The sequence below is a fragment of the Schistocerca piceifrons genome, chromosome 5 (genome assembly GCF_021461385.2).
Source record: "Schistocerca piceifrons isolate TAMUIC-IGC-003096 chromosome 5, iqSchPice1.1, whole genome shotgun sequence".
NCBI lineage: Eukaryota > Metazoa > Arthropoda > Insecta > Orthoptera > Acrididae > Schistocerca > Schistocerca piceifrons.
The window spans coordinates 466,374,546-466,386,133 of record NC_060142.1 but is presented as its reverse complement, the minus strand read 5'-3'; the positions used below and the strand labels follow the sequence as shown (position 1 = coordinate 466,386,133).

The window sequence follows — 11,588 nt, the reverse complement described above, 5'->3', positions numbered from 1 at the left end:
GATGGAATGTGGAGGATTGCTTTTGAACTTTGCTGGTATTCAGATGCCGAAAATAATATACCTGTTTAGAGTTCTATAACGTAAGAGACAGTGTAGCAGAAATGACGCTAATGCCAGAATACTAAGGGAATGGACACTGGTGGAGTGCTTTGAATTTGAAGTACTGAATTATCTTGTAGATGTCGAATAGAGCGTAATTTACTTTAACCTCAGACCTTTAATACAACTGCGAACTGTCTCGGATTGTATGTTTTCGAATTTCTTGACTAAGTATGAACGAACAATGACAGGACTGATGACCTCAGATGTTAAGTCCCATAGAGCACAGAGCCATGATTTTAGAAGCAAGATTAAATATGTTATGTGTAAATAAAGATCTTTTAAACTATGATGAGCGTGGATCATATTACAGTCTTAAATTCGCGACATTGCGAAACTCACATTCACTAGAAGGCTCAATATTTAGTAAAGTAAAACAAGGTACTCGATAAAGAGAATGTCTGGAGTTTTAGTAACTTTGCCTATATAAACCTATGTATTACGAAATGTCCTTTCATTTTCAGTGGATCCAGTCGGTCTGAATGTAGAATTGACATAAGGAGGAACACAGAAAAAAACTGATAACAGTATGTATAAATTTCTCTATTTATTTAGCAACACATAGAAAATGAAAAATGACTTGTCTAGTGGAGCGCGAGGCACCAGTCTCTCATTCAAACACAAGAATAATAACATCCATTCTTCATAAATAACTACATATACACATAACTTCACTACATTTTTAAGTTCTATTTCTGATGCAAAAATCGTTTCCTGCGTGTTCAGAACAGTCCATCTGTCGGTCAGTAGTGGTATCCGCCGTTTCCAGCTCCAGCTCCGGCGCGCCCCCTGCCATAGCCGTATCCGCCTGCAGAGTAGGCGGTGAGTCCGGTGTCCTGGTACTCTACGGTGGGCCTGTAGCCGCCCTCGTCCGCCTGGTAGGAGACGATTTGCTTGCGGCCGTCAGGCAGCAGCACGCGGTACTGGCCCTGGGCGCTCTCCCCCTGCCTGGACTCCTCTTGTCCAAAGTCACTCAGCGTCTCGCCGTCCTGCACCGAGTAGCTGAACTCGTAGTTGGCCGGCTCCTGGTGGGAGAAAAATAGTTTTGCTTTAGAGCTTTTCCACTTTAACAGGTATATTTATTTTAATTCACTGAATTAGTTCATGTATGAATACTTAAGGCATTCTAATATGGGCGCTATAATTATTAACTTATTCTAACGGCTTTTCAGTAAATTTAAAGTACACGTAACAATGCAGGATTTCGAACAGTAACATAACTTAAATTTTCTATCAATGTCATAGTGAATGGATTACAGTACTAATTGTAGCAAATGGATTTATACTATATTCACTTCCATCACCAAATATTTTTCCTAATATGTACACCACTAAAAGTATTTACAACTCTACGGATGTCAGTCTTCACATACGGTTTTCAATTATATAAAGTTCTACCTTACTGGGCACTTCACTTTACCCAGAAATTTTTCTTTCTTCTATTGATAAAATTTTGTGAAAGAACTGAAGACGAAGTTCTACATATTCAAAATGAATCATTTAAAAGAAGTGCTATGCGCCTAGAGTTTCTCTTCAAAATTATGAATTTTAGGGTGACTGCTGAGCCGACCACAGTAGGTTCCCGTCTTAAAAAATTAATTTCTTTCGAAAGTGAATGTTTCCCGATATTACATTTAATAAAAATATTTTAACTTCGATAAAGCTAAGTGTGGATATATTTACCAATGTGAATGGTAGCAACGTTAACTGTTTCATACTAAAGTATTGGCAACAAATTTTCAGGCAACAACTTTATCTTTTTTTGTTTCTACATTTCTCTAAAGCATTGCTACATAATACAGACCACTGACTGTAAAAAAATAAAAATAGCACGGGACCACAGAAACTTCACAAAGGTAATTCTTTAATCAGGTGACAATAAAAATGTAGACGCTGTGGATTACGCTACTAGTTACTTATTGTCATTTTAGCTATGTAAACGTATCGGGTCACTGTAGTAGTCGTCTCGTTTAATATATAACGTTTTAAGAAAACAGAGGCTGAATCTTACTGCAAGTGGATTTTCCTGGGCTCCAGCGCGACCGTAGCCATATCCGGGCACTCCATACACTGGAGAAAGGCCACCAGCGTTACCAGAGGGCGCGCCATACTGAGTGGAGAGCGCGTCACCAGAGTAAGAAGGGGCGCCGTACTGTGTGGACAGACCGAGTCCTGCAAAGCCTGCTGCACGGCCAGCCGCCGAAGGGGCGCCATAGCGAGTGGAGACACCACTGTCAAACCTCCTGGAGGAGGCGCTTCCAAAGCTGGAGGAGATACGAGCTGCTGGAGCCTGGCTGGAAGACCCTGAGCGATCAAAAGCAGCGCCTGTTAGTGAAGGCGCACTGTACTGTGAGCTGATGCCGGTGGCTGATGGAGCTCCATACTGCATGCTGAGGCTGTTGGCTGAAGGAGCTCCGTACTGCGTGCTGAGGCCATTGGCTGCTGGAGCTCCGTACTGAGAGCTGAGGCTGTTGGCTGCTGGGGCGCCGTACTGAGCACTGAGAGAGGAGGCCGAGGGAGGTCCGTACTCAGAGCTAGGAGGCAGGTACGACCGGTCGACTGGCGGCTCGGCGACGACGCAGAGAGCAAGCGCTGACAGGACTACGTACACCTTTGAAATGACAAAATAGTTTCGTATGTCATGTGTCATTACAACGGTCTACTACAGATAAAATGTTAGAATCTTATCCAAATACGAATATCACTAAGCACTAAAGTGTAGTAAATATGAACTCTCAGAGGGAGATGGTACACCACTGGACCGTAGTTGTCGAACTAGCTTTCAGAAGATTACAAGAGGACAATATCTACCAAATAAATCACTGTTAGTCACTAATATAGCACGAGTATAATTAATCTGGGAATTTTCTGATATCTGAGAGCCACGTAACAACGTTCCTAGTTTGTGAGAAGCTTGCAGTTAGAAATGAGCACATTCCATAGGCTCTGTGAATATCAATTTTTTTCTAACTTTATTCCTATTAAACACATGGATAATGGATATAACTTCATTCATTGTGCATCAAAATCAAGAACATTTTGGTAATGTTATGGTAATTATTCGCATTTTTTAACCCTAAACAGATAGTTCTGCACATAAAATCTTGTATTTGCTTCTCCTAATACTCAGCTGCTCATTTACTGACCACTATAGTTTTTGCTTCTAGCGTATTGGACGACTGCAAACAGATGGAGCTTTCAGTTGTTACGTTCATAAATAAACAAAATCTCGTTGCAGTTGTATGTGAGCTACTTGAAACTAACCTGACAAAATAAAGAGGAAATTTCTACAGAAAATATAGAAGGGCTTTATTATTAAAAATTCATAATGTATGAGATCTTTTAATGCCATTTCTGTTTTAGAAATAATTCAAAAGCCAAGAACGCTTAAATAGTGTTTACTGGATAACCGGTTTCAACACACTAAAGGTGCCGTCATCGGATCTGAATGTAGATTAACATTTATAAACCATTTGGATGTAGCGATATATGTGGCAGACCAGCTGATAGAAAATCATTGTCATAAAAAAAACAACTGCTCTCATGGTCATTCTCTTCCATAAGATATGTAAAACCGAAGTCACAAGATAAAACTGTTTGGTACATGAACGCTGCTTGACTAACAACGGTCGGCATCACACTGCCCTCTGTTGAAACCGGTTATCCAGTAAACAGTATTTAAGCGGTCTTGGTTTTTGAATTACTTCTACAACAGAGTGATCGCCCCACTACGCACTATACCTTCAGTGTCATTTGTTTTTCTCCAAGAGACCTAAAGACATCCTCGCGTATTCCAGGCAAACACAATTGAGTTTCTTACTTCGCAGTTGATTGACGCTTCTAGTCAGTAGAAAGCTAATAATGCACATATTATCCCATTACAGGATATATGTTAGTGTTAAGTTTACACTTATGTGGACAGTTTTGAGATGTTCGTATCCACAGTGTCAGTAGTGAGGAGATTTACAACATGTGGACCATTATACATTGTATTCGAAGATGATAAACACACTCATAATAGCAAACAATAAGACACACAACACACAAACACACAGTACAGACACACAGAGAGAGATAATAGAATTATAGAGACACATCAGTTGTAATTATGAGCAAAACAAGAAATTATTATACGTCGATAGGGTAACAAAGACTTCGTATGAGTGCAGTGCCTGATGTCGTGACACAGCCACGATGAAATACGACATAAACCATTAAAGCTTTTGATCGTTAAATCTGCAACATCTGTCTACCTGATCGTGTCAGCACTACATACTGCCAGTTAAGATGGTTGCGACTAAACAAGTTAAGCTACTGGTCCGTATGTCATGTGTCATTACAATAACCTCAAGTCATAGATGAAGTACCTGTGACATCACCAAATTCGCGAAACAAGTTCTCACTAATCTAGTATCCTACCTACGTCCTTTCAAAGAAGAAAAACATTCGGAAACGTGTCTGCAACTGGAACAAGCTATCGTTCACCTTGCGCCCAATTGAAAGTCCTAATGCATTTAAGAAATTAGCACTTATTGTCAGTCAACGTCTTCCAAACAGTAAGGCAGTCTCACTTCTTTCTCTTTTCAGTTCTCAGTGAATGACCCAACAGCCTTTCCCTCTTCTCTCTATTACCTGTGTTCTTCTCCAGCTCCCTTCTCTGACCTGTATTGCCGTCAGTGACCTCAGTTTAAATCTATCCAACTTATCTGGCTTTGATATTATTGGGACTAAATAAACTCTGTTTTTCTATTATAGCTACTGTTTCTCCACGATTTATGTTACAGCTGTTTCTAAGTGTTGTAAACCTTATGGAATAAAAGTCATTTTGTAACATGTATGTCGCTATAAAAATAATATAAAATACTAGTTCACATGGTCAGAGGTAACAGAGTGTCTTTGGACCTTACTATGGCAGAATAAACAAAAAATCTCTGCTTCTGTTTGCAGCAGACTATCAATAAAAAACAGAATCCAGGCGCTGAATATAAAGTTCCCGAACATCTTTCATGCGTCAGGCAAGACACGAAACTGTACAGGACCGCCAAATATGATAGCGCAAATTGTATGTAATCCGTATTAAAATTTCGGTCACGTGCGTTACAAATACCCCTGAGTATGGGAAACGTGACGACCAGTAACTGTGCGACGGACTCTGCGCGGCTGGCTTACCTTCATGTTGCGTAGGAGACAGAGGCGGCTCTGCAAGTGGCACCAGCAGTTCAGCGTCCGGTATTTATACGCAAGGGCCACGGACGAGCCGGCCCTCTCCAGGGGCTGCGACCAGCTGCGCCAGTTTGAGAGGAGTGTCGGAGTCCATGCCGTTACGTCAGCGCCTCGCCCGACCTTGTCACCAAAGACGAAACGCTGCTCTGCCGCGCCCCTATGGACCTCTCTAATTCCAAAAGCTGCCTGCGGTTGTGGGCGGCTTCTGCTTGGGAGACTCGTAATTGTTTATTCTCTCTTCCTAGGTGACTATTATACACGCATATCTGCCAGGTCTAATTTTATAAAGCACCTTCTCCAAGATATCGTCTACATAAGGTAAAAAAGGAAGATAACTGGAAGCTAACATTTACGCAATTATTCTGTGTAGGCTCACAGGGCTGTACTTGTGATAGGAAAAATGCGAGAGTACACTTGGTACTGCGTGTTGTAGAAATTAGCAAGGAGACAATGATATGATTTAACGTCCAGTAGATGAAGAGCGCCAAAGAAATTGTACCGCTAAACGGAGAAGTCGGTTTTGAAGAAAAAGGGGACCAGAGTTTGACAGACTTTTGAAAACAAGGCATAAAGTGAGATAACATACCTTCGAAATTATTAATATAATGAACGCAAGTGCCAAGCTAAGGGCTATTCGAGTCTTCGTGTAGAGACTATGGCCGAGCGGTTCTAGGCGCTACAGTCTGGAACCGCGTGACTACTACGGTCGCAGGTTCGAATCCTGCCTCGGGCATGGATGTGTGTGATGTCCTTAGGTTAGTTAGGTTTAAGTAGTTCTAAGCTCTAGGGTGCTGATAACCTCAGATGTTAAGTCCCATAGTGCTCAGAGGCATTTGAAGCATTTGTAGAGACTAGAAGACTGGAGACATACCATTAAATTTTCTGGAAAATATAAACCAGAAATCGTGAAGATATGAACAAGCAATCCAGTTAACGGCTAATGTGTCCAAGTTTCTGAAAATAGTAATGTACTGAAGAATGGGAAAGAAAATTTGAGATCTGTTAGCATCTGTTTGGCTTTGGTAAACGTAAACCTGTGGAGGAGGCATGTCCGATGTTCAACTTGGTAATGGAAGTAAAACTTGAGAAGACACTTTCATCGGATTTTATGACTTATAAAAAGCTGTCGACATCGTAAATTCCCGGGTAGGTAGTTGTAAGGAAAGAAGAGTAATTTACAACACGTGCAAAAACCAAGAGGAAATGTAAGAATAGCAGACCTAAAGCAAAGTCGTCGTCTTCAAATCAATGTGAGACAGGAACGTATCCTTTCCCCCAATCTGTTGAATCTGTACATCGAAGAAATAATCGCTGGAATAAATGAAAGATTCAGGGTTGGGGAAAAATTCCCTAAAATATGCAGATGAAAGAAATGATTAGTTCATGAACTATGGGAACACAGGAAAAGAAGAGAAGTGTACGAGATGTTGAGTTACAGAAGTATACTGAAAATAAAGTGGACTGACAAGATGTGAAGGGGTACTCCGCAGAATAGGCGAGAAAAGTAAAATTAAGAAGAAACTGGATGGCAGGATATGTGTTGAGACGTCAGAACATCGTCCGCGGTACTATTACGTGCTTTAGAGAGCAAAACCTGTAAGAGAGAAAGAGGAAGCAATCATCATACCGACAATCCAAAAAGAAAAGAACTGTGGTGAATACATTAGCGTGCAGATACGCATTTGTTACTGAAGGATGGGGTTGGCCGTGGTTGATTCCTATCGTCGTAGGTTTGTAGTGATGCAAAGGAATCTCAGGAAAAGTAAGTCAGAATGATAGGATGGTTATTCAGTAAGCTTCATTACCAAATGTACTAGTAGGAAAAGTAACGGGACCCAGCAGTAAGCAAAAGAAAATATCTGTAGTCATTGAGATAACCTTTAAGTCATATTAAATATTGAGACAGTAGCATTAAAGGACTGTAGTAGGGAAGTCGAATGGTCGACTTCGGTTTACCGAAGAATTTTAGGACAGTGTGGCTCATGTGTAAAGGAGACCCATTCTTGAGTGCTGCTCAAGTGTTGTGATCCCTACCAGATCGGAATAAAGGAACACATTGAAGCAATTCAGAGACGGGCTGCTAGATTTGTTACCTGCAGGTTCAATCAACAAGTGAGTATCGCGGAGTTGCTTCGTGAACTAAAAAGGGAGTCCTTGGCGGAAAGACGTTTTTTCCGCGGAACACTAATGAGAAAATTCAGAGAATGGTCAATTAAAGCTCACTGCAGAACGATTCTACTGCCAACAACGTACATTTCTCGAAAAGGCATCGTAGATGTTATACAAGGAAATGTGTGGATAGTCGTTTCCTCTCGCTCCATTTGCTAATGAAATAGAGAACGAAGAGACTGATAGTGATACAAGATACCCTGAACCACACACCGTAGCTTGCGGAGTATGCAAGTAGATGTTGAAAATAAATTGATAAAGACTCTCAGTTCACCTTATAATAATAAAGGAGAAAGTGAAATCTACTAGGGAGTATCGGAAACTGATGCATAATTCCTTTTCTCCCCAGGTATTGCAGCTAGAGCTAAGATATAGTTTTAAGTTCGTGCTACAGACGGCATTTTTATTTCACGAACAGCTCTAGTGTCAAAAGCATGAGCTATGAAAGAAACATGGCACGCATGTTACTGTCGTCAGCTTGTGACGAGCAGTGGAGGGTATTTCAGTATCTGTGGGTCCAAGGTCATAAACTGAATGAAATTCACAGATACTCGTGGCTTGTATGAGGCCGACTGTACAGAACTTAGCAATGTCCGCTGGCGGTGTGCACTCTGACAAGAGGGCCGTGCGAACCTCTTAGTGATTCGCCATGATCCGTGGTGTAGTTGGGGGGCGGGGGGGGGGAGGGGTGGGGGGGCGTAGATAAAGTTGCAGCCCCACAGAATGCCTGAGCCACTGAGGTACCTGGTCGCAGCAGTTCAGCGTTTCCTACGGTTCGGTGTACGACAGTGTTCATGACACGTTAAAATGTCGTGAAGTTAGGGATCGCTGGGTTCCTAAGAACCTAACAGTCGGCTATAAAGACTAGCTAATGATGACAATCTTGGATAACTTAAACATTAAAATGCAGAAGAGCATGGCTTCCTGCAAGGAATCCTCACTGGTGAGTCATGGGCTTACCACTACACGCCCAAAACCCAACAGCCCTCCACAGAGTAGAAACATGTTGGTTCGCCAGTACGAAAATAGTTCAAAGTGACTCAGTCTGCTAGAAAAATGCTTTTATGGTGTTCTGGGACATGCTTGATGTGTTATTGGTGGACCCCGATTTACAAGGGACCACTGCGAAGGCTGCAGCCCACATTAAAGCTCGCGTCATGCACTTCGTTACAAACGCCACAAAATTAATGCTGACAGTATCAAAACTCTTCATGGCAATGCTCGCCATCACGTTGCCGCTTGTGTCCGTGAAAAAATCGTCCAATTTTGGTGACAGGAGCTACAGAATGTGACGGTACGTCACATAAATGGACATTTGGAGAAAGGGAAAGGAAGTTTTTGTTATGAGACGTGTGAATTATAAATTATTTCAAGGCTGTGTACGTGTGCGCAATGTATAACATATAGTAAAGAACGTAAGTTATTATTATCAAAACACAAAATATCGGTGTAATGGCAAGACACAGTTTTTTTGGTATAATCTCTGTGTAACTTAGGCCATGAAGATCAGAGACAATGCTTTGATTGTACGATCTCTCCTATTTTTTTTCGTCTAGCGGTAGGCCGCCATTGTAGTGCTGTCTGGTAATTAACGTATGTTTCATCTGTATTTTTGAAACATATAATAGAAATTATTGTTAGAAAGTGTGTTTGATTGACTTAGTTGTCACCTCTCATGATCGCAACCATTAATTACAATTAACAAAGTCTTTACAGGACTTCGTAGTGCACGGAGCTCATCTCCCCTAGCAGGATTTAGTCGGCCATTACGCTGACGATTCATATTATTAAATGTAAATGCGAGAGACTTCTCAGGTTTGATCTTTCATTAATTTCGAAGTTAAAATTAATTTCAGTTACCAAAATTCACAGCACTAAATGAGTTCAGGATGTTTCATTTTAGCCGCCTAACGGCAGACGAGATCCTCTGCGGTTTTTCCTTGCACATAATGAACAAGAAATATTGAAAATCATTACATTCCGCAATATCTCAGTTAATCTTTATGTAATTTGGTACATAAATAACCAGTAGCCCCTGAGACCCATAGTTTGCGTAAGAATACGCAAATTTTCTTTTCTAAGTAGCAGCGCTCGCGCAATCTGTTTATTAGAAGACGGTGAGTCGCGCGGTGTGTTTAAAAAGTGTGAAAGAAAGTGCTGAAAGAAATGTTATTGGTTTTCAAGCATTCCACAGTCATTCGTGTTTACTATTTTTGTATGCACTGATATAATGTACGAACGTACGAGGTCCAGTTCTTTAAATAAGTTTCTGGCTCAAACTCACACATTTCAATACTCGGATTTAATTTTTTTTTTTTTTTTTTAAGTGATCACTACTCAGCGCTACACACTGTCACTGTAGTGAGTGTTCATGCTAGTACCTCGCTGTGACACTTTTCACTTCACTATATTCGGCCTGCGTCACTTCTAACATGCGTTTGTCGGCCCCGGAATCCGCAGTTCGCTGTGCGCTACCCGTAGCGTCCATTCACAGTGCACTGGGAGCATTCCGTTCACAGAAACATTTTTCCACACTGTGGATGTCAGTATTATTGCGCATATTAAATTGTTTTTTGCGGAAGACACCACCATGTATACTGCTAATTTTATTTATCTTAGTTCACTGTACTCAAACAACAGTTTTTCACTGCTAAATACAGTCAACACTATGTGTGTTATCACACAGTTTACTGTTCACTTTTTCCATCACATTCCAATTCAGTTTATCCATATTGCACTAACTAAGCGTCCGGATAGTCTCACTTGTAAATTGGAACATTGTAACCTCCCCACCGTAATTTTAAAAGAAAGAAAAAAGGATAAAACTTAATACAAATGGGAGCCAAGTGTAACCTCCCCACAAAAATTTTAAAAGAAAAGGACGATACTAATTAGAAATGCTGATGGACATGGCTCTATGCGTAACCTGCGCACAATGAAATGTACTGACAATGGCAACAAAAATGTGAAATTCGCAATCTGACTCAAATATAAATTCCTGATGAAAAATTAAAGTCCATTCAGTGATAAGAAAATTTAATTAAACCGAAATATCGGTCTTTGGCCCTGTGTAAAACAATCAGAATTAAAGTCTTACCTCAGAATAAATGGACGTCACATATCTGCTCTTGTTGTTGCGCACCGCTTGGAGGAACTGCATTGCAAATAATAATATTCTCCTTTTTTGTGATTTTACTAAAAATTTTCTTTTAAAGAAATGGAGTGAAAAGGGAAGTGCAACGAAATCTTTAGTTCCATAAAAAATTAAATTTTTGAAAAAATGCTTTTGAAATAAAAATTATTATTGGGGAACTTGTAGGAGAATAGTTACAATAAATAAAATTTTTCATTATCTAATAATTATATTAATTAACAGTATACCTTATTCCTCATCTTGACCAGTGTTGCCGACCGCCTACATCACACAACCGCACTGGGCTGCTACTACTGACCTACCGCTCTGCCTGACGACTACAGACTGAGTACTGCTCTCAACTAGACTGAACTGACAGACTCGCAACGACTACTACTGACTGAGAACCGCTCGCAACACTCGCGCGGTCAAGCGCATACTCTCTGGTCACAGATGCTACAATGCCTCGCCATCGCTGCTATGTTACATACGTGTTTCATAACCCTCCACTGGGGGGGCAAAAATTTGGCAGCGATGGTGAGTCATTTGGACTTGCCAAGCGCGGCAAAATTTTTCTTTAACTAACAAAATTCTACAACTTACAGAATATTTAAATGTTGTGCACACGCACTAAGTACAAAATATATCAGACAAAGACAAAATGTGAATACTAAACATAGTAGCAAATCAGAAAAAAAAGTATGTACAAATTTTTTGACAGATAAAGTGCACAGGCACTGAAAAAATTCTTTAGCATATGCAGAACAAATAAACAGACTGGCAACAATAATTAGATGTAGTACATAAAGTAAATGTTGTGCACACGCACTAAGTACAAAATATATCAGACAAAGACAAAATGTGAGTACAAAACATAGTAGCAAATCAGAAAAGTATATACAAATTATTTGACAGATAAAGTGCACAGGCACTGAAAAAATTCTTTAGCATATTCAGAACAAAT

At 40.4% G+C, this 11,588-nt stretch overlaps 1 protein-coding gene across 1 annotated transcript; it reads right to left on the bottom strand.

The window, feature by feature from the left end:
* Positions 1–686: 686 nt before the first annotated feature.
* On the bottom strand, positions 687–5,293 carry LOC124798646 (pro-resilin-like). Its single transcript, XM_047262143.1, has 3 exons — positions 5,269–5,293; positions 2,111–2,710; positions 687–1,124 (listed from the first exon to the last, which is right to left on the bottom strand). The coding sequence occupies exons 1-3, from the start codon at positions 5,272–5,274 to the stop codon at positions 843–845; spliced, it is 888 nt and encodes a 295-aa protein (XP_047118099.1). The 5' UTR covers positions 5,275–5,293; the 3' UTR covers positions 687–842.
* Positions 5,294–11,588: the final 6,295 nt, after the last annotated feature.

Excerpts from the sequence above, each read along its gene's own strand:
- LOC124798646 (XM_047262143.1), bottom strand. Across the intron at positions 1,125-2,110 it reads CCCAGGAAAATCCACTTGCA|GAGCCGGCCAACTACGAGTT; the intron begins GTAAGATTCAGC and ends TTCTCCCACCAG.